The following is a 23535-nucleotide window of genomic DNA, read 5'->3' on the forward strand; positions in this document are numbered from 1 at the left end:
GCTTGGGTGGGTTTCAGCAGAGCACTGGGTGCGGACTTGTGTGTTCCCAAACCAGTGTTTCTTGGGTGGGTAGAGCTGCCAGGGTCTGGGCTGGGTGCTGCTGTGCTAAGAGCACGGGCCTCAGCCAGGCTGTGGGGTCCCAGACCCGGGTCAGCCCCTCCCAAGGAGTGAGGTTGGGCATGTCTGCACCGTACCTCTCTGAGCCTCAGTTTACCCCTGGGTGACTTCGGTGAGATGAGCTTTGCAGGCACTCAGCACGTGTGGATCTCCTTGATGATCTCAGGCAGCCATTGTTGGATGCCCTGCCTTCCTGTGGGACAGAGCACTGTGTGGGCCTCATGAAGGAACTCATCGAATCAGCAGAGGTGGAGGCAGACGAGGTGGAGGCATGGCTCTCATCACTGGCCTTCCTCCCACAGCCCACAGATGCTATGGTCCACATGCTGCTGGTGAGTCCCTGCACCCCACCCGGGGCCCCGGTGTCCTCCCTCCATGGCTTGGCTGCTGGTTAGATGCAGCGGAGGTGATCAGTTCTTTTGTGCCAGCCCTCGTAGGATCAGCAGAGGGGGCCAGACCACCCATCCTCCTGGGCTTCTGTGGCAGGTTCAAGGGAACCTTTGGTATCAGAGAATTCCGGGTTCAAGGGTCAGCAATGTGTCTCCCACTTGTGTGATCCCAGGCAAGTGATTTAACCTTCCTGAGCCTCTTTTCTGATTATTATTATTATTATTATTATTATTATTATTATTATTTGAGACGGAGTCTTGCTCTGTCACCCAAGCTGGAGTGCAGTGGTGCGATCTCAGCTCACTGCAACCTCCACCTCCTGGGTTCAAGCAATTCTTCTGCCTCAGCCTCCCAAGTAGCTGGGACTACAGGAATGCACCACCACACCCGGCTAAGTTTTGTATTTTCTTTTTAGTTGAGACGGGGTTTCGCCATGTTGGCCAGGCTGGTCTCAAACTCCTGACCTCAAGTGATCCAGCTGCCTCAGCCTCCCACAGTGCTGGGATTACAGGTGTGAGCCACCACACCCGACTGTTTTCTGATCTCTAAAAGGAGGATGGAAGTGGTACCTCTATCCTGGGCTTATAGTGAGGAATGAAATGCTGTGTGTGAAGTGGTTCTCCTGGTGTCTGGCACGAAATCTGAGCACTTGAAATCAGAGCTATTATATTTATAAACACACATATTTAATGAGTCTGGAGATTAGGAAATCTGTGTGAGATGAGGTCTATAATTTCTACCAATATGTGGAGGTCTCATTTAACCCTTGAGGTGTCTCTATGAAGTAGGTGCTCTTATCAACCCCATTTTGCAGGTGAGAAAACCGAGGCCCAAAGAGGTAGTGCAGCTTGCCCAAGGGATTGCAGCTGCTCTGCCCTTCACCTCAATTCTGACCTGAGACCTTGGGGTGTGTCCTCACTTTCCTGGGCAGGGGGTATCACCTGTCACTCCCCATCTTGTCCCGGCTAATAGTGAGTGCCAAGTCAGATGGCATCGGTAGGGAGTGGGAGTGAAGACACAGCTGGTGCCGGGCAGCTGGGGTCCCTGGGGGCATCAGAGACCCCCTGCATTGGTTGAATGGACCCTACCAGGATCTGAGAGCCCCTGGAGCTTGTCCAGCCCTGGCTGTCCCTCCAGGTGGAATATAGGGAGCCCTTGCCTTCTGGCCCCTGACCCCAGGGTTTGAGGTGGGGCTGTTCCAGGCAGACTGCGTTGTTGGCTCTGCTCAGCAGACAAGAATCAGGCACTGACTCAGAGCCAGGCCCAGATTGGGTCCCAAGAGGCATCACCCACAGTTCACAGCCTAGCAGGTGACACGCTGGCCACCAGGGATGCCAGAACCACCCAAGACCTGCCCTGGGCTTAGCCCATCTCCCTGGAAATGTCTGTCCCCTTCCCCTTCCCCCATTCCCCTCTTCCTCCTTTCCCCACTCCCCTCTACCTCCCTTCCCCCGCTTCCTTCTTCCTCCCTTCCCCCTCTCCCCTCTTCCTCCCTTCCCCCCTCCCCTCTGCCTCCCTTCCCCGACACCTCCCTTCTGCCCCTCCCCTCTGCCTCCCTTCTGCCCCTCCCCTCTGCCTCCCTTCTGCCCCTCCCCTCTGCCTCCCTTCTGCCCCTCCCCTCTGCCTCCCTTCTGCCCCTCCCCTCTGCCTCCCTTCCCCTCCCCGCCTCCCTTCCCTTCCCCGCCTCCCTTCCCCCCTCCCCTCTTCCTCCCTTCCCCCTCCCCTCTTCCTCCCTTCCCCCTCCCCTCTTCCTCCCTTCCCCTCTCTCCTCTTCCTCCCTTCCCCCCTCCCCTCTTCCTCCCTTCCCCCCTCCCCTCTGCCTCCCTTCCCCGACGCCTCCCTTCTGCCCCTCCCCTCTGCCTCCCTTCTGCCCCTCCCCTCTGCCTCCCTTCTGCCCCTCCCCTCTGCCTCCCTTCCCCCCCTCCCCTCTGTCTCCCTTCCCCTGCTCTGCCTCCCTTCCCCCCCCCCGCCTCCCTTCCCTTCCCCGCCTCCCTTCCCCCCTCCCCTCTTCCTCCCTTCCCCCCTCCCCTCTTCCTCCCTTCCCCCCTCCCGTCTTCCTCCCTTCCCCCCCTCCCCTCCTTCCTCCCTTCCCCCCCTCCCCTCCTTCCTCCCTTCACTCGTTTATTTGTACATATGTTTGATTCATGTGCAGTAACTAAGAGCACAAACCCATCTGGACTTCCTCATTTCAGATCCCAGTCCCATTCCTCACCAGCAGGACCTTGGGCAAGGCACTTTACTTTCCCAGGCCTCAATTTTCCCCATCTGGACAATGGGACTATATTGTAGAGTGACCTTGCAGACCAGGTGAATTGCTTGGTGTGTGCGGAGGGAAGTGGTTGTTGCCATTAGTCCGGGACACAGCACTGAGCCAAGCAGGTGGCATCCATCGGCTCGTGGAGCCCAGAAGCTTCCTCTACCTGCCTAACATGCGATGTTCCATATGCAGGCCAGAGCTCATGCCTCTCTGGGCCGTATTTTCTTGTTCTGTCATTGAGTCAGCAAGGCCCTGCATGAGCCCTGGCAGGTTCTGGGAATGCACTGGCTTCGTGAAGCCTGGGGAGAGGAGGGGGGTGGGGAGTGAGGGGCAAGCAGGGAGAGAGTATTTTAATGAACTTTTTATTTTAGAATAATTTTATTTATTTATTTATTTATTTATTTAATGATTATTATTTTTTGAGACTGAGTCTCGCTCTGTTGCCCAGGCTGGAGTGCAGTGGCACAATCTCGGCTCACTGCAACCTCCGCCTCCCGGGTTCAAATGATTCTCGTGCCTCAGCCTCCTGAGTAACTGGGATTATGATGCACACCACCAGGCCCAGCTAATTTTTTTGAATTTTTAGTTGAAATGGGGTTTCACCATGTTGGCCAGGCTGATCTCGAACTCCTGAGCTCATGTGATTTGCTTGCCTCAGCCTCCCAAAGTGCTGGGATTACAGGCATGAGCCACTGCGCCCAGCCTTCTTAATGGTGTCTTTCGATGAACAAAAGTTCTTCATGTTGATGAAGTGCAGCTTCTTGATGCTTTCTAGCTGGCGTTTGATCTCCCCCCGGTCCTAACGCTTCCTGTCTTGTCTTCTCCCAGTTCTGTTTTCTTACCTTTTCAGGGAGGGTTGGTTTGAGCATGATGACTGAGCTTTAGAATCATGTTGGAAAAGTGAAATCAGCTTAATAAGGGTTCCAGGTTTGAGAATAATTTTATTTTTCCATCTTTAAAAATGAAAAAGAGTGAATATTTTAAATAGACTTTTAACTGAAGTGTAAGTAAGCCTTCGTTAGAGAGTTTTGCATTAAGATTTTTTTTCTCCTCCCATTTTTTTTTTTCAATTTATTTTTCTTTCAAAATTCTTTGTTCTTCTCTTTGCGATGTGGTTTCTGATTTTTGTGAAAACGGGGAAGGCTGGCCCTTCTGGGCGCATCCCCCGGGCAGCCGTACACAGAACCCACTGGATCATTACTGTCTGGACTGCTCAGCACCCAGGCCTCATGCTGGCCCAGTTGTCCTGGCGGGGCCACCGGAAGTGGCTCACAGATCTGGGCTCTCTGCCAGCCAAGTGGCACCAGCCTGCCCCACAGTCCTGCAGGCCGTGACCAGGCTTCTGGCTCCGGCTTTGGTCTGGGACAGGCCCGAGCCTGCCCTGTCTGTGCCCCCGCCGCCTTTCTTGGACACAGTAGTCAGAGGCGGGAACCTCCAGCAGGCGGCCCCTCCCATGTGTCGGAGAGCTTCTTAGTCTTTTTATAACCCCTGCCCGCCCGGCCAAGCCCGCTTGCCCTGCTCTGTATTAACAAAACAGACAGTTTTGTTTTCTTTGCTCAAATACAGGAAAACATTGAATGTGCTTTTTCCAGGCTCCACACACCCCTGTCCTTTCACAAAGAAAACATGCAGTGAGATGCACACGCCAAGACCCACAGACATGCATCCTGAGTGCACGTGTACACACGTGGGACACAACCCACACACACTGAAGCAGGCACCCATTGCACTGGGACGTGCACACGCACACTGGATCACGTGTACATGCACAGACCCGCACGTACACTGACACAGGCTCACACCAAGGCACAGGGACACACAAACACACAGGGATATGCACACACATGCTGGATCATGTGTACACACACAGACCTACACACACTGAGGCAGGCTTTCCCAGGACACCCACATGGGGAAATGCAGGGACACACACCCACACCGTAGACCTGTCAAGACACACACACACGCACACACACACAGACACATTGAGGCATACACGCCAAGACTCACATACCTGGAGACGCAGATATACACCACAGTGTATGCACATGTGAAGACATGGCACGACATGCACATACACGCAGTAGGACACTCACACAGTGGGACATGTGGAGACAGCCACCCACACCTGGACACATGCAGAGGCACACCCAGATACACTGGGCTGTGCGTGGGCACACAAGGGACACACAGTACACACACACGCACCTGGACGCATGGGCACGTGCACACACCCACTGGGACACACGAGATGCCCACATGGGAACACGTGTGGACAGGTATCCACCAGGAAATACATGCATACTAGGGTACTCGAGTGCACTGAGACACCTGCACACCCACGTGGGAACGTACACACCCACAAGCACTAGGATTCTACAGCACATACCAATATGCACACACACAGATGCTCATGTTCACACCTTCACACAGTGTGCTCACATCCTAGCATAGTAACCCAGATCTGGTGAAGAGTCACGAATCCAAAGAAAGAACAGAGCTGGGCAGGTTGGGCGTGATGGCTCACTCCTGTAATCCCAGCACTTTGGGAGGCTGAGGTGGGCAGATCACCTGAGGTCAGGAGTTCGAGACCAGCCTGGCCAATATGGTGAAACGCCATCTCTGCTAAAAATACAAAAATTAGCCAGGCGTGGTGGCTCACATCTGTAATCCCAGCTACTCAGGAAGCTGAGGCAGGAGAATCACTTGATCCCAGGAGTCGGAGGTTGCAGTGAGCTGAGATTGTGCCACTGGACTCCAGCCTAGGTGACAAGAGCAAGACTCCATCTCAAGGAAAAAAAAAAAAAAAAAAAGGGACAGAGCTAGGCAGAGATTTTATATCCCCACAGCTGCCAAGCAGTCCCTGTTCTGGAGTGGCGTGGGTCTAGCACAGAAACCCCTGTTCACACCCGGTGCCCCAGTGCCCCAGGGCTGGATTTTAGAGTGAGTCCAGAATTTGCATTTTGAGAAGCAATGAGTGTTGGGATCATGCCTGGCCTGGGAGCCAGACCCTCCTGGGTTAAATCTCAGTTCTGTTTACAGCTGGGCTACCTGAGGCAAGTTCCTTACCCTTTCTGTGTCTCAGCTTCCTCATCTGCAAAATGGGAATGATAAGAAAGGCAATGTGTGTGACATGTTATCAGCAGTCTGGCTTGTAGTGAACACGGTTTGTTTATTAAGATTTGTTGGTCTAGACCGGGCATGGTGGCTAATGCCTGTAATCCCAGCACTTTGGGAGACCGAGGCGGGCAGATCACTTGAGGTTAGGAGTTCACCACCAGCCTGGCCAACATGGTGAAACCCGGCTTTACTAAAATACAAAAATGAGCCAAGCGTGGTGGCACGTGTCTGTAATCTCAGCTACGTGGGAGGCTGAGGCAGGGGAATCACGTGAACCTGGGAGGCGGAGGTTGCAGTGAGCCTAGATGGGACCACTGCACTCCAGGCTGGATGAGAGAGCAAGACTCCATCTTAAAAAAAAAAAAGATTTGTTGGTCTGATTTCTCCGAGGTGCCTGGGGCGGGGAGAAGCTCTGTCCTGAACCCCCTCCTGTTTGCCTTCCTTTCACTGAAGCCCTGGAGTGAGGGGAGCTGGGCGTCTGAGTGGTGGGCTACATGGAGTGCCTTTTTTCTTTTCTTTTTTTTTTTTTTTGAGACAGAGTCTCGCTCTGCCACCCAGGCTGCAGTGCAGTGGTGTGATCTCAGCTCACTGCAGTCTCTGCTTCCTGGATTCAAGGGATTCTTGTGCCTTAGCCTCCCAAGTAGCTGGGATTACAGGCACACACCACCATGCTCGGCTAATTTTTGTATTTTTAGTATGGACGGGGTTTTGCCATGTTGGCCAGGCTGGTCTCCAACTCCTGACCTCAGGTGATCCACCTGCCTTGGCCTCCCAAAGTGCTGGGATTACAGGCATGAGCCACCATGTCTGGCCTCTGGGGTGCTTTGAAAATGTTCCCTGAACAGAGCAATTTGTTCAGACTCTGGGGGACTCAGCTCTGTATTATGAAGTGCCCCAGGTGAGTCGGTGTGTGGCCAGGGTGAGGCCTGTGAAGGGCATTTACCCACCACCTCGGGTGGGGGCTAATTTCTGTCCCCAGCCACTGCTCCAGACCCCGCGGGCCAGCCCTGGTGCCTTCCTGGGCATCTCAGCCCTGGTGCACAACCTCTGTGCTTCTCTGGATGAGCCCTGCGGGCAGCTGCCTGGAGTCAGCTCCCTAGTGAGGATCCTGGGAGATGCCTTAGGTGAGAACTGTACCATCCAGGAGCCCTCGGATGATGACAAGGTGAGGACATCCAGTGTCTTGAGTACCAGCTTCAGTGCCCCCAGTGGGGCCCAAGCCAATCAGGCAAGCTCCAGGTAGAGAGGGTGGGGGTGGGTTACCCCCTTTCCCCCTTCCTCCTATCCTTCATTCCCCCTTCCCCCTTCAACCCATCCCCTCACCCTCCTGACTGCCCCCCCCACACCACTGCCCCTTCTATATAACTTCCCCCCCCACACCACTGCCCCCACAACGCCACTGAGTGGGGATGGGGTGAAGGGGGGAAGGGGGAATGGGCTGAGATGCCCAGGAAGGTGCCAGGGCTGGCCCGAGGGGTGTGGAGCAGTGGCTGGGGACAGAAATTGGCCCCCACCCCGAGAAGGTGGGTAAATGCCCTTCGCAGGCACCCCCCACGCCACTGCCCCCCCCCACACCACTGCCCGTCCCACGCCACTGCCCGTCCCACGCCACTGCCCGTCCCACGCCACTGCCCCTGCCCACGCCACTGCCCCTTCCCACGCCACTGCCCCTCCCCCACGCCACTGCCCCTCCCCCACGCCACTGCCCCTCCCCCACGCCACTGCCCCTCCCCCACGCCACTGCCCCTCCCCCCATGCCACTGCCCCTCCCCACGCCACTGCCCTCCCCACGCCACTGCCCTCCCCACGCCACTGCCCCTCATGGTCCTGCCTCCATCTCGATTTAGCTCCAGCTTGTGCTGAAGGCAATCGGCAATGCGGGCTTGGCAGCCATGGCTCTCACCCCCACACTGAGTACCTGTGCATCTCTGAGAAGCAGCGCCCCCGAGATCCGGCTGGAGGCCATCCAGGCCTTCCGAAGGGTCCCCTGCTCTGCAGACGTGAGCCCTTGTGTGCTGTTTCACTGGGTTGGGGTTGGGTGGTGGTGGGTCTCAAACCACAGTTTGCTAATTCACTTCTTCAATTGTTCATTCATCATGTATTTAATGAGCACCTACTTTGGGCTGGGTGCTAGTGTGAACACATATCCAGGTCTAAGCCTGTGTGTGGTGTGGGAAACAGATTATTTATCAAAAACACAACCATATGATTACCGGTGCCATCTGTGCCCCCTCTAGTACAGGGTTTGGCAGACTACGGGCCATGGGCCACTACCTGGCCCTTTGTCTGTTTTTCTCAATAAAGTTTTATTGAAACACAGCCATGCCCACTCACTTATGTGCTGTCTATGGCTGCTTTCCTGCTCCACCTGCAGAGTCAAGTCATTGCAAGGGACCGCATGGCCTGCAGAGTCTAAAAGAGTTCTCTGTCCCTTTACAGAAAAAGTTTGCTAATCCCTGGACCAGTACCTCCCTTCTTACTCAGAGTCAAAGTCACAGTCCCTTCATTGACCTCCCAGGCCCTGAGGGATCTGACCTCTGGGCCTCACCTGTTCCTGTCACCTCCCATCCCTCCTCCCCAGCACATTGCCCTTTCTGTTCTTCCTCAAAGACCTGTGACCCTCTCTTGCCCCAGGCACTTTGCACATGCTGTCCTCTTTCCTGGCACACTTTTCCCCCAGATGTCCCCAGGCCTTTCTTTTTCATGTCCTGTACGTCTTAGCTTAAAAGGCACTTTCAATGTGAGGTCTCCCTTGACAATTTCACCTGAAATTGAACCTCCCAGGTCCCCCTGGCTCTGGTCCTGTTTCACCATTTCATTTTTCCCTCCATAGGGTTTATTACCACCTAACTATTTTTTTTTTTTTTTTTTTTTGAGACGGAGTCTCGCTCTGTCACCCAGGCTGGAGTGCAGTGTCGCCATCTCCGCTCACTGCAAGCTCCGCCTCCTGGGTTCACGCCATTCTCCTGCCTCAGCCTCCCAAGTAGCTGGGACTACAGGCGCCCGCCACCATGCCCAGCTAATTTTTTTGTAATTTTAGTAGAGACGGGGTTTCACCATGTTAGCCAGGGTGGTCTCGATCTCCTGACCTCGTGATCCGCGCCTGGCTCTGCCTCCCAAAAGTGCTGGGATTATAGGCATGAGCTACTGCACCTGGCCATCACCTAACTTTTTATGTATTTCACATGCTAATCTCATTGACTGTCTCCCTGCTCTAGGATATCAGCTTCAGGTGGACAGGGGCTGGGTTGCTCTTGTTTATGGCTGTCACCTAGCACAGTGCTGGGTGCATAGTTGCTGCTTAGTTAATATTTGTTGCATGGATGGATGGGTGGGTGGATGGGTGAATGGATGGTGGGTGGGTGGATGGATGGGTGGGTGGGTGGCTGGCTGGCTGTGGAGGAAGCCAATAGGTACTGAGGGAGTCACAATGTGGGGAGGTGGCTTGCTTTGGAAGGGCTTAGGAAGGCCAAGACATTTAAAGACCTCCTGTGTGGCGAGACATTATGCTGTTTTTGTAAATAGTTTTATTGGAATGTAGCCATGCCCATTTGTTGGCGAATGGATGAGGCTCTAGGCTGAGGCTGGTAGAGACTGGGAATTAGGCACGGTCAGTGAACCCCCTGCTACCTCCCACAACTGCACCACAGGTGAGTGTGTGTCGGGGAAGCCTCCCGCAGTAGGGACATCAGGACAACTGGGGCTAGGCAGCAGGTCCACCTGCTGGAGCCAGGGACATCATATTCCTGGGTGGAGGCAGGTGGGCCTTGGGTGATGGCCTTCCTTCTGCCCAAGCCAGCGATCGGTGCTCTCCCGTCTGTACCAATCACTGGAGGAGGATGCTGAGATCCGTATCAATGCCTACCTGGCCCTGATGAGATGCCCCAGTGAGGAGGTGTTTGCCCAGGTGCGGCGCACCCAGGCAGGCGAGCTCTCCACCCAGGGTGAGCCATGGGTATGTGTGTGGGAGGGGTGTGAGCAGGGATGGGGCTGGGAGGGCACCTCCTGAAGAGTGCAGGGGGTTTGAGAGCATCCTCTCCCTCCACCCCTTTGGTATCCTCCTGTCTTCTTGTTCCCCTGTTTCTCTACCACACTGTCTAGATAAGGGGCTGTGTGTTCTTCCCTTCCCCACATAGCAAGTCCAGTCCCCATTCCGCCATTGGATGACTTTGGAGAAGTTGCTTCTCCTCTCTGGTCCTCAGTTCCGTCATCTGTAAAATGGGATGGGAATCAGTGAGGCCTCTTTTAGCTCTCGCCAGATCACGACGCAGTATCCTAAAGAGAGACCTAAGATAGAAGAGGGATGGTGTCGGCAAATCTCAGATCCCTGCTAGAGTGAGACAGTTCCCTTTATACAGGCAGCTAAACCCAAAGATGTAAATTCAAAAAAATAAGTTCAACTGATTGTTGAAAAATTTTCCATAATGCACAGTGGGGTGAGAGCCTGGAGCCTGAGAGCCCAGGTTGAAATCCCAGCTTCACCTCTTCCTTCGTGTATGCCTTTAGACAAGTAAGTAAACCTTTGTGAGCCTCCATTTCTGTACCTGTAAAATTGGGATAATGCTAGTACCTCCCTCACAGAGTGTTGCAAGCATAAAATGAGTTAATACACAAAGACATTTAGAAAGCATAGTAAGTGCCATATATGTGACTGTTGCTTTTAATGTTGTTATCACTACTGCTATTATTATTAATGCAGTGTAGCTATATAGTCAAAATTTTAAAGAATAGCAAGGGACAAATGGAAAATTAGTCTTCCTTCCTCTTCCCCCCAATATTTTCCTGTGTCTTGAAGATACACACTGTGAAGAGTTCTCCTGTGTATTACATCAGAACTTGTAATACATAGATAAACATACACATGTATCTCCTTAACAATAGCATCTCAGGATCATGTTCTACTTGCTGTTGTGCTCTTGGCTTTTTTGTTTTGTTTTGTTTTTTGAGACAGAGTCTCACTCTGTCGCCCAGCCTGGAGTGCAGTGGTGTGATCTTGGCTCACTGCGAGCTCTGCCTCCCGGGTTCATGCCATTCTCCTTCCTCAGCCTCCCAAATAGCTAGGACTACAGGCGCCCACCACCTCACCTGGCTAATTTTTTGTATTCTTTTAGTAGAGACAGGGTTTCACCATGTTAGCCAGGATGATCTCGATCACCTGACCTCATGATCTGCCCACCTCAGCTTCCCAAAGTGCTAAAGTGCTGGGATTACAGGCATGAGCCACTGTGCCCGGCCTTTTTTTTTTTTTTTTTTTTTTTTTTGGAGACAGAGTCTCACTCTGTCACCCAGGCTGCAGTGCAATGGCACGGTCGTGGCTCACTGCAACCTCTGCCTCCTGGGTTCAAGCAATTCCGCTGCCTCAGCCTCTTGAGTAGCTAGGATTACAGATGCGCACCACCATGCCTGGCTAATTTTTGTATTCTCTTAGTAGAGATGGTTTTGCCATGTGGGCCAGGCTGGTCTCAAACTCCTGACCTCAGGTGATCTGTCCACCTCAGCCTCCCAAAGTGCTTGGGATGACAGGGGTGAGCCTCTGGGTCCAGCCTGCTCCTTGCTGTTTGTCTTTAGCATGTCTAGGAGCTCATCTCTCATCTATAGCTCTTATAGACTCTCATCTGTGGCTGTTTCGCCAGAAGTTTGTGCTATAACCCATTTTACCAGTCTCCACTGATAGGCCTTTAGGCTGTTTCTGGTCTTTTGCCGTTAGAAGCAACAACCACAAACCTACCAACCTTTGGCCCTTGAATTAATCTCAGTTTAGGATAATTTCCCAGAAGATAAGTTGCCATGGTAAAGGGTATGTACATTTAAAAGTCTGATGTGATGTTGCTGAATTACATTCTGAAGAGATGGCACTATTGGAAGATACAGCTCTCTGCCTTGGCAGTTTCAGGCATGGGGTGTGATGTGTGCTAAACCCCTTCTCAGGGGATCAGCTGAGGGGCTCAGCCTCCACAGTGGCCCTGGGGTACCACCTGATGTATTGTCCAGTGGGAATAAGTGGGCACCTTACCCCTAAAAACCCACATTCTGCTCTATTCTGTGATAGATTGTTCCGGAAGCCCCTGACTGGACTTTCTAAGAGCCTGGGACAATGCAGGGAGGGTTGGGGGCTCCCTGTAGGACTCTAATATTCCCCACTGGACTCAGTCCCATGAGGCTTTCATTTGATCTTTATTCCTCCAGGGACCCTCATGGGTCACACGTCACCTTTTGTTGATCCTGAAATGTGCTTAGTCTTTTTAGGTCCAGGCTCTGCTTTTAACTGATCTTCCCAAAAAGCCCTGCAGGGTACTTTGTTAGTTCCTTTTTCAGATGAGAAAACTAAGGTTCCAAGAGCTGGAGTGACCATCTCAGGCCACACTGGTACATGGTAGAACTAGGATTTGAAATCAGGTCTGACTTCCCATTTTCACTGATGAGGAAACTGAGACTCAGAGAGGTAGAGGGACCACCCCGAGGTCACACAGCTTTTGAGCTTTGGGACTGGGTTCAGACTCAGGTCTGACTTTTGAGCCCATGACACCTTCCTTTCTCTTCTGGGAAGTGTGTCAGAATTCCATACACGGGCTAGATTTCCAAGTTCTGTTCAGGCACGACTTGTTGGCTGCTGTTTCTTGAGAGAAGATGTAGGTCTCTGTAGCCAGACTCCTGAGAAGCCCCCGTGTGTGGGAATTGCAGGACTGAGATGGGGGTCGGGAGAGTCTTTTCTCTGGACAGCGCCAGCTCCTGGCCATTTCCTCACGGCCCCTCCCTGCTGCCCATGACTCTATTCCAGTTGGTTCTTTTGTGTGGAGTCACCTCCTGCAGCTGCTGGAGACGCACGACCCCCTGAAACGGGCCCTCCGGGACACCCTCCCCAAGGACATCCTCAGCCGGGAGTTCCACCCAGAAATGTGGAAACACTCGTCCTATTCTGATGCCACCTTCCGATCAGGTATGGCCATCCTGGGCAGCCCCTGTCCTGCTCTGGGACCACAAAGGCTGGGGGACCCTGGAGCTCCAGCGGTTGAGAGCATGTGGATTAGACGTTGTGTCAAGTGGTCAAATATTTACATGCCAGTTGGGTGTGGTGGCTCAAACCTGTAATCCCAGCACTTTGGGAGGCTGAGGCAGGAGGATTGCTTGAGCCCAGGAGGTTGAGCCTGCAGTGAGTCATGATTGCACCACTGCACTCCAGCGTGGGTGACAGAGTGAGACCCAGTCTCAAAACAAAACAAAACAAAAAAAAATGAAAAAAAAAACTTACATGCTGCTTGTTCAAAAATATATTTGCAATATTTCCATAGCACCTGCTGCTTTTTTTGGAAGACAGAAGTCATATCAGTTATTTTATGGCATTCAACTGAATACTTATATCTTTTCTCTAAATTGGCTCTTTGTACCTTATATTTATGTTAAAAAGGAAATTATCTATCACTACCATTAATAGAAAGTCAACTTAACTCTCTGTAAAGAGAAGGTAGTCCTAAAAAGTGCTGTACACCCAGAGGCGGGTAATGAAACACTGAAGTTTATTTATTTATTTATTTATTTTTTTTGACACGGACTCTTGCCCTGTTGCCCAGGCTGGAGTACAGTTGCACAATCTCGTCTCACCGCAACCTCTGCCTCCAGGGTTCAAGTGATTCTTCTGTGTCAGCCTCCCGAGTAGCTGGGACTACAGGCACGCACCACAATGCCCGGCTAATTTTTGTATTTTTATTAGTAGAGATAGGGTTTCACCATGCTGGCCAGGCTGGTCTCAAATCCCTGGCCTCAAGTGATTTGCCTACCTTGGCCTCCCAAAGCTGAGATTACAGGCATGAGCCACTGTGCCTGGCCGAAACACTGTTTTATTAAATTCTCCTGGATTCTGTGGCTTGTTGAGGGCTGTGAATTGTGAGAAGTGTTTTTTCCTGTGTTAAGAGATTAGCCCCACACTGAGACTGCCTCTTTGTTGTAATTAAACAGAAAATAAAAAAGGGGATCTCTTTCAACCTAAGGCTCCAAAACTACCTCAGCCATTCTGGGAAGCCTGGAGTTGGGGGTTGGGTGCTCTGGGCACCTCCTCTCTGCCTGTCAGCAGAAGTGGGTGTGTGTGACTCTCTGTCCTGGACTCCCTCTGCTCTTGAAAAGGCTTAAGGCTGTTTCCCATCCTGGCCAGGGAGGGGTGGGAAGACACACCATGTGTCTGGCCCTGTCTCAGGCTATGGCCCTGTGGTAATAGCCAGACCCCACTCTGTGAGTGTACAGAATGTACTGATGTTTTTTTCTTACTCCTAGTGTCTGGCAGCCTGGGAGCCAACCTGGAGGGGACCCTTCTCTTCTCTCCTGCCTCTTTTCTTCCCCGTTCTGCCACAGTCAACCTGACCATCCACAGCATGGGCCGTGCCTTCAACCTTCTGGAGGTTAGAGGGGAGCCTTGCTGTAGCCTCTGCAGGGCCTCTCCTAGACTTCGGGCCAAAAATATCCCAGTGACTTACCTGTCTGTCCATCCATCCCTTGCCTCTATTGTTCAATCTCTTCCCCTAATATCTAGTCACCCACCCGCCCATAGATACGTCCATACGTCTATCAGTTCACCTACATGCCTCCATCCCTCCATCCCTCCCTTCCTCCCTTCCTGCTTCCATCTATCCACTTACCTGCTCATCTGTCCATCCGTCCATCCACCCACATCCCTCTCATTCATCTCGTCCATACACCCACCCATTATCCATTCATCCACCCACCCATCATCCATTCATCCAACTACCTACCCACCCACCCATCATCCATCCACCCACCCACCCACTCATCACCCACCCACCCATCATCCATTCACCCAACCACCCACTCACCCATCATCCATTCATCCAACCACCCACCCACCCATCATCCATTCATCCAACCACCCACCCACCCATCATCCATTCATCCAACTACCCACCCACCCACCCATCATCCATCCATCCATCCACCCACCCACCCACCCATCATTCATTCGCCCACCGACCCACCCACCCGCCATCCATCCACCCACCCATCATCTATCCAGCCATCATTCATCCATCTACCCATCCATCATCCATCCACCTATCTACCCACCCATCATCCATCTACCCATCTATCATCCATCCTTCCATCCATCCATCTATTCACTCAATCCATTTACCAAACCACCCACCCACCCATCCATCCATTCACTTATTCATCTCTCCACCCGCCTACCCATCCATGGACATACCCACCCTCCCATCTGTCCATCTGTGTGTCCATCCAGCCGTGTAATTTTCCATCCATCTCTGTCTACTGTCTCACCTACCCATCTATTCATCTGTTCTCCCACTCATCCATCTTTCATCTTCTGAGTCACACATCCATCTATTATCCATCCATCCACTCACCAGTCATTGCCAACGGCTGGTCTCTGGTCTTCTCTGAAAATGCTATCAGAGATGTCTGGATGGAAAGAAGGAGGAAAGAATGAATAGATGGAAGGAGAGTGGTCTATAAGAAAGGAAAAGCAGATGGACGGATAGGACTAAGGATGGATAGAACAAAGGAAAGAAAAGATGGAAGGTGGAGAGGCAGATGGATGGATGGATGGGAAGGACGAAAGGATAGGTGAACAGAGGGGTGCGTGGAGGGGCAGATGAAGACAGTGGGGACAGAAGGAAGGATCCATTTATTTACCTATCAAATTTTGAGAACCCCCCCCTCCAGGGGAGGTCGTGCAGGTGCCTAGTGATTGATACATGAGCCCTTGCCCTCATCCTGGGTCTTTTGAGGAAGACACATATTCCAGTCTGAGTATATTGTGTGGGGCAGAGGAGGTGGGAAGAGAGTGACATGGGAATTCAGGGAGGGCTTCCCAGAGGTGATGACATTTGACCCAAGCCTTAAAGAATTGGCAAGAATTCTGCCGTGTGGCATCTACCAAGCAGATACAGAGAGAGTGGTGGATTTCCTAAGGTTGTGTCCCTGAACCTAAGCCCAGGTGGACACCAGGGAGCCTGGAGTACCCTGCTCAAGCCTTCTGGGTCCCCCATTCATATCCCCAGCCTAACAGCTCATCATCATCCCTGTGACTGAATTGTTTCTCCCTGAGCCCCTGGCTTCCCTTCCCAGCTTGGGCTCCGGCTGGAAAATGCTGAGGAAATTGCTCACAGGCTGTTTGGCAGGAAGTCATTTTGGGGTCAGGAAGCCGGGAGAGAGCCCGAGCCAGAGAAGCCCCCAGGGCCAGAACCAGGGCCTGCACCACAGCCAGCCAGCCCCGAGTGTCCAGGAGACAGAGAGAGAAGGATGAGAGACCTACAGCAGAAGGTAAGGGAGGTGGCAACACCCACTGTACTCCCCCAGGCAGGCCCACCCTGCTTCATGCTTGGACTTTTGAACCTGAGACTTGGGTGTCTGTGAACTCTGACTCTGCCTCCTCCTTACAGAATTAAGTGGCTGGTTCAAATTTGAGTAGTCAACTGGTAGCTGGCTTTATTTGGAAAAACTGTTGCTTGAAATAGATCCTATGCATGGAAAAGTCCCTAAGTTGTAAGTGTACAGCCTGCCTGTCCACCACCTCAACACACCCATGTCACCAGCAGCCAGACCATCTTCAGCTCCCAGCCTCCCTTTTGTCCTCCTGTTCTTGTTAATACCCATCCTTTACCAGGGGTAACCACTCTTCCGACTTCTGGCAGCATTAATTTGTTCTACTTTTTAAAAAGGAACTTTGTTGAGGTCTAATTGACACACGGTGAACACTAGTACATGGTTAAGGTGTACAATTTGATACATTGTCACCCATGTACACACTCATGAGATCATCACCATGATAAAGCTAATGAACATACCCATCATCCCCAAAAGTCTCTTCCAGATCCTTGATAATCCCTTCCTCCGGCCGGGCGCGGTGGCTCATGCCTGTAATCCCAGCACTTTGGGAGGCTGAGGCGGGTGGATCACGAGGTCAGGAGATCAACACCATCCTGGCTTACGTGGTGAAACCTCGTCTCTACTAAAAATACAAAAAATTAGCTGGGTGTGGTGGTGGGTGCCTGTAGTCCCAGCTGCTCGGGAGGCTGAGGCAGGAGAATGGTGTGAACCCAGGAGGCGGAGCTTGCAGTGAGCCGAAATCACGCCACTGCACTCCAGGCTGGGCGACAGAGCAAGACTCTGTCTCAAAAATAAAAATAAAAAAATCCCTTCCTCCTGCTTCTCCTCTGTCCCCAGAAACTAGTGAGAGGCTTTCTGTCATCATAGACTTGTTTGCATTTTCTAGAATATTATGTAGATCACACAACATGTCTTTTTTTTTTTTTTTTTTTTTTTTTTTTTTTTTTTGGGACGGTCTCACTCTGTCACCCAAGCTGGAGTGCAGTGGCATGATCTTGGCTCATTGCAACCTTTGCCCCCCAGGCTCAAACAATCCTTCCACCTCAGCTTCCAGAGTAGCTGGGACTATAGGCATGTGCCATCATGCCTATCTAGTTTTTTTTTAAAAAAATGTTGTAGAGACAAGGTCTCACTATGTTGCCCAGGCTGGTATCAACCTCCTGGGCTCAAGCAGTCCTCCTGCCTTGGCCTCCCCAAGTGCTGGGATTACAGGTGTGAGCCACTGCACTTGCCAACATGTCCTTTTTTAAAAAAAGCACGTACTCTTTTTTTGTTTGGCTTCTTTTATTCAGCATAATTATTCTGAGACTCACCCATGCTATAGGTTATAACATAGTTTCTTTCTTTTTATTGCTAAATGGTATTCCATTGTATAGATATACCACAGTTTGTTTCTCCATTCACCTGTTGATCGACATTCGAGTTGTTTCCAGGGTTTGGCTATTAAAAATAAAGCTGCTATGAATATTTGTGTACAAGTCTTTAGGCATATGCTTTTGTTTCTCTTGAATAATTAGTAGGTGTGGCTGGATCATATGGTAGGTGTATGTTTAAATTTTTCTAAAGCTGCTAAACCATTCTCCCAAGTGGTTGTACTATTTTTGCATTCCCACCAGCAGTGTGTGAGAGTTCCAGTTTCTCCACATCCTCACCAACACTTGATATGGTTAGACTTTTTAATTTTAGCCATTCCAATAATGCGTTGTAGTATCTCGTGGCTTTAATTTGCATTTCCCTAATGACTAATGGCACTGATAATCTTTTCACGTGCTCATTTGCTATTGTACGTCTTCTTTGGTCAAATGTACATTCAAATCTGTTGCTCATCTTATTTTGTTGGCTTGTTTTCTTATTACTGAGTTTTGAGAATTCTTTCTATATTCCAGAAACAAGTTGTTGATTTTTTCTTTTTTTTTTTTTTTTTTTGAGTTGAGGTCTGGTTCTGTCATGCAGGCTGGAGTGCAGTGGTGTGATCATAGCTCACTGCAACCTTGACCTGCTGGGCTCAAGTGATCTTCCAGCCTCAGCCTCCTGAGTAGCTGGGACTATAGGCAGTACTGCCACACCTGGCTAAGTTTTTTTGTCTTTTTGTTGAGATGGGGTCTCACTGTGTTGCCCAGGCTGATCTTGAAGTCCTGACCTCAAGTGATCCTCCTGCCTTAGCCTCCCAAAGTGCTGGGATTACAGGTGTGACCCACCACACCTGACCAGAAACAAGTTCTTCATCAGATGTGTAACTCAGAAATATTTTCTCCCAGTCTGTGGTGTTTCTTTTTGTTCTTACAATGGTGTCTTCCAAAAAATAGGAGGGAGTCTTAATTTTCATGAAGTCAAGTTTATTAGTTTCTTTGGCTGATAGAGCTTTGACTGTTACAGCTCAGAAATTTTTGCCTGATGGGATGTTACAGAGATTCTCACAGGACCTTCTGCAGACCTCCGAGCACGCTCTCTGTTCAGCTCTCTCATCTCTGGCATCCTGTCCTGCAGAGTCCAGCTGCCAGGGTCTCCCCATACCCCTAGCTCCTCAGTTCAGGGAGTCCCCCGGCTCAGCCTCCATTCCCCCTCCTTGCACCACAGCCTGGACACTGTCTCCAGGCGGGAAGCTGGGCTCATCTTGCTTGTTTACATCTCTTGGGGTTCATCGTCTTGGGTTGCCTGATGTCTGTGTCTTGGGAACCATTGTTGAGCCTGTGTCATCTGGGTTACCAGCTGCTCCACATGGGAGGTTGAACCCAGTCTTCATTATTCCAGTTTGGTTGGCAGTAGAGGTCACATCCAGTTCATTTTGTAAACTTTTTATAAATGGAATCATTCACCGTATACTCCTTTTTTTTTTTTAAGAGATGAAATTCTCATATGTAAAAATAACCATTTTAAAGTGAGCAATTGGCCGGGCATGGTGGCTCATGTCTGTAATCCCAGCACTTTGGGAGGCCAAGGTGGGTGGATAACTTGAGCTCAAGAGTTCGAGACCAGCCGGGTCAACATAGTGATACCCTGTCTCTACTAAAGACACAAAACAATCTGCTGGGCATGGTGGTGTGCGCCTGTAATCTCAGATATTCTGGAGGCTGAGTCAGGAGAATCACTTAAAGCCGGGAGGCAGAGGTTGCCGAGAGCCAAGATAGCACCACTGCACTCCAGCCTGGGTGACAGAGCGAGACCCTGTCTCAAAAAAATAAAAATGAAAAATCGAATAGGGCTGGGTGCCTTGGCTCATGCCTGCAATCCCAGCACTTTGGGAGGCTGAGGTGGGCGGATTGCCTGAGATGAGGTGTTCTAGACCAGCCTGGCCAACATGGTGAAACCCCATCTCTACTAAAAATACAAAAATTAGCCAGGTGTGGTGGCAGGCGTTTATAATCCCACCTACTCAAGAGACTGAGGTAGGAGAATCGCTTGAACCCAAGAGGCAGAGGTTGCAGTGAACCAAGATTGCACCATTGCACTCCAGCTTGGGCGGCAAGAGTGAGACTTCATCTCAAAAAAAAAGAGTGAACAATTCCATGGTATTTAGTACATTCACCATGTTTGCCACCACCACTTCTGTCTGGTTCCAGAACATTTTTATCACCCCCAAAAGAGACACTGCACCCATGAAAGAGTCACTCCCCAGCAGCCCCTCCTCCTAGCGTCCAACAGCCACCAACTTGCTTCCTTTCTCTATGGATTTACCTCTTCTGGATATTTCATGTAAATGGAACCATATAATATGTGACCTTTGTGTCTGGCTTCTTCCTCTTAGCCTAGTGTTTTTGAAGTTCACCCACATTGTAGCATAGCTCAGTACTCCATTCCTATCTAAGGTCAAGTCATATTTCATTGTATGAATGTACCACATGTGTTTATCCATTCATTCACTGATGGACATTTGGGTTGTTTCTGCCTTTTTGTGACTGAATAGTGCTGCTCCTGTACTTCCTTTTGTGTCTGACTTTGGTTTAAAATTGGTGAGATTTCTCTATACTGTGGTGTGTACTTATAATTTGTTCCTTTTCATAGCTGCATAGTATATTCCATTGTGTGAACAAACAACAATTTCTGTATCCATCAGTTGCTGGCTGATACATACAGTGCTATGAAGACTCTTGGGCCTGCCTTCTTAGGGAACGTGTGTATTCATACCTGTCGGGCGTACACCTAGGAGTGAAATTGCTTAGTCTTAGGGTGTATATATCTTTAGCCTACTTTTTCTCTTCTTACTGTCACTTGAGTGTTTTCTTACTAGAAGCTCACCATTCGTAGGTATTTTAATATTCATCCTATGGGTAGGGACCACAGTTTACATAACCATTTTGTCATTGATGGAGTTTTAGATTATTGACAACATTTTGCTCCTATAAAATGTCATTGCCATGTACATCTGATAGTGACCAAGGTGGATGGTTGGGGCGTTGGTTCACTTGGTTACATGTTTCCTAACCACCAAGTATAAACCTGGGGCTTGGGAACAGCAGGGCAATAATCCTTGCTGTTAAAAGCATCTTGGACTAGAGCTGGGGGCAGCAAGAGACTTGAAAGAGGGAGGTCGGCTAGATATAAACAGTTTTTCTTAGAATGCACAATTCCCTTTGTCTGTTATTTTCTCGCTTTTCCTAGAGACTCACATCCCGAGAAACATTGTGCATGAGCGCAATGATGAGTGGCAGCAGATACTTGGCCTCAGTATCGGAGAGACAATAGGGAGTGGTGGGGACTGTGGCAGACAGAGGAAGCCCATGGCCCAGCTAAAGTGGCAGCCACTGCTCAGCTCTGGTTCCTTGTTGCCCCTTGTTGTGGGGAGGGTGGGCAGCCCGATGTTTCTCTTTATAGAGAAGCCAGAGAGCTGGGTTTTATATAAAATCTCCCAATTTCCAAATTCAATTTATAAAGAACATACGTGGCATGAAAAACAATCAAAGACTAAAAAACTGCCATGAACCAGAGACCAGGGAGATACGGCAACGAGATGCAGTGGGGTTTGCTGGATTGGATCTCAGGACGGAAAGAGGATATTAATGGAAAAACTGGTGAAATGTAAATGAACTCTGGAGTTGAGTTGATAGAAACATACCAATGTTGGTTTGTTAGTTTGCACCATGCATCCTGGTGATGTAAGATGTTAACAATGGGGAAATCAGTTGAAGGATACATGGAGTTTGAACTCTCTGTACTGTCTTTGCAAATTTTCTTTTTTTCTTTTCTTTTCTTTTTTTCAGAGACAGGGTCTTGCTCTGTCTGTTGTCCAGGCTGGAGTGTAGTGGCATGATCATAGCTCACTGCAGCCTTGATCAAACTCCTGGGCTCAAGTGATCCTCCCACCTCAGCTTCCCAAGTAGCTGAAACTACAGGCGGGTGCCACCATACCCGGCTTTTTTTTTTTTTAAATTTTTTAGAGACAGGGTCTCGATATGCTGTCCAGGCCGGTCTTAAACTCCTGGCCTCAAGCGATCCTCTTTTCTTGGCCTCCCAAGTGCTGGAACTAGAGGCATGAGCTACCATTCCAAGCCAGTTTTCAACTTTTCCATAAATCTAAAATTATCCTAAAATAAAACCTTCATGAAAACATACACACACTCTCAGCATTGGGCACTACTGTGCAAGTCAGAGAAAACACATCTGGGGTTGGGATTTGGTTCATGCTCTAGGAGTTTTGCAAGCCTCATCTGGACCCCACAAGTTCTTGACCTTTCTCTTCAGACCCTTCCGCCTCCCAAAGTACAGGCACTTTGCCCTGTGTATTAGTTCGTTTTCATGCTCCTGATAAAGATATACCAGAGATTGGGCAATTTATGAAAGAAAGAAATGTAATAGATTTATAGTTCCAAGTGGCTGGGGAGGCCTCAAAATCATGGTGAAAGGCAGGGAGAGGAAGTCACGTCTTACATGGATGACAGCAGGCAAAGAAAGAGCTTGTGCAGAGAAACTCCCATTTTTAAAATCATAGGATCTCCTAAGCCCCATTCACTATCACGCTAACAGCACGGGAAGGACCCGCCCCCGTGATTCAGTCTTCTCATAGGGTCCTTCCCACAGCATGTGGGAATTATGGGAGCTACAAGATGAGATTTGGGTGGGGACACAGCCAAACCATATCACTCTGCTAACCCTGACTCCATTCTTTGTGACCTCCCCCAGGTGACCCAGAGGCATGGGGCCCGGCAGGCTCTGCGATGCAAGCTGAGCATGAAGGTGCTGGGGCAGGAGCTGAGCTTTGTGAACTGCGGAGCCACGGGGAGTCACGTGAACCACTGGTCCCTGAACCTGGCCGAGCTCGCCATCAAGCTCATGAAGGTAGCTCCTGCCTGCCCCTGTCCATGCCATCTGCCCTGTGACACTTTGGCAAAGCACTTAAGGGCATGAAATTTGGAGTCAGGCTGCCCAGGGTCAAATCCCAGCTCTTTCGTTTACCTCCTCGAAGCTGTTGATTCACTTACCACGGCCTTAGTTTCTGCATCTGTGAAATGGGATAATAAATAAAAAATAACAAAATATCTGGCTGGGCGAAGTGGCTCACGCCTGTAATCCCAGCACTTTAGGAGCCTGGGGCAGGTGGATCACCTGAGATCAGCAGTTTGAGACCAGCCTGGCCAACATGGTGAAACCCTGTCTTTACTGAAAACACAAAAATTAGCCGGGCATGGTGGCAGGCATCTGTAGTCCCAGCTCCTCGGGAGGCAGAGGCGGGAGTATCGCTTGAACTCGGGAGGCAGATGTTGCAGCAAGCCAAGACTGCACCACTGCACTCCAGCCTGGGTGACAGAGCGAGACACTGTCTCAAAACAAAAAAACAGAATATCCATTCATAGAGCAATTGTATTAAAGGAACTAATGTGGTGAAAATGCAGCAGGGTGCTTTCAGCTTGCCCGGTGCATACTAACTGCCTAGAATCTTAGGGAGGATCCACGTTCCTCCCCACCTGACTGAACCTGACCCCTGACCTTTTCTCATAAGCAAACTGCCTGGGTTCATACCTAGCTCCATCCCTTTCTAGTTACCGGGACTTGGTGTGACATTTATCTTTGTGGCCTCAGTTTTCTCATCTAGAAAGTGGGATCATGTGCCCTCTGAGGACAAATGAAATCTCTTGTGCTCAGTACTCAGAGGGCTCCTGGCCCACAGCAGGGGTGGCCACGTGTCCCCTTATGGTTTGTTTGTTTCTTTTTTTGAGATGGAGTCTTGCTGTGTTGCCCAGGCTGGAGTGCAGTGGCGCAGTCTCAGCTCACTGTAACTTCTGCCCCCCCGGTTCAAGCAACTCTCCTGCCTCAGCCTCCCAAGTGGCTGGGATTACAGTCATGCATCACCACACCTGGATAAT

At 50.5% G+C, this 23535-nt stretch overlaps 1 protein-coding gene across 2 annotated transcripts in view; it reads left to right on the forward strand.

The window, feature by feature from the left end:
- The window catches only part of LOC129016092 (uncharacterized), a 154777-nt gene that overhangs the window by 26250 nt on the left and 104992 nt on the right, over positions 1-23535 (forward strand). For both annotated transcript variants that reach the window (XM_054454967.2, XM_054454968.2), the window contains exons 10-17: positions 284-449; positions 6864-7049; positions 7732-7884; positions 9684-9828; positions 12663-12821; positions 14150-14274; positions 15977-16171; positions 22355-22510. In XM_054454967.2, coding sequence (XP_054310942.2) covers positions 284-449; positions 6864-7049; positions 7732-7884; positions 9684-9828; positions 12663-12821; positions 14150-14274; positions 15977-16171; positions 22355-22510 — 1285 coding nt within the window. The remainder of the gene's footprint in view (positions 1-283; positions 450-6863; positions 7050-7731; positions 7885-9683; positions 9829-12662; positions 12822-14149; positions 14275-15976; positions 16172-22354; positions 22511-23535) is intronic.

The sequence above is a fragment of the Pongo pygmaeus genome, chromosome 18 (assembly GCF_028885625.2).
Source record: "Pongo pygmaeus isolate AG05252 chromosome 18, NHGRI_mPonPyg2-v2.0_pri, whole genome shotgun sequence".
Lineage (NCBI taxonomy): Eukaryota > Metazoa > Chordata > Mammalia > Primates > Hominidae > Pongo > Pongo pygmaeus.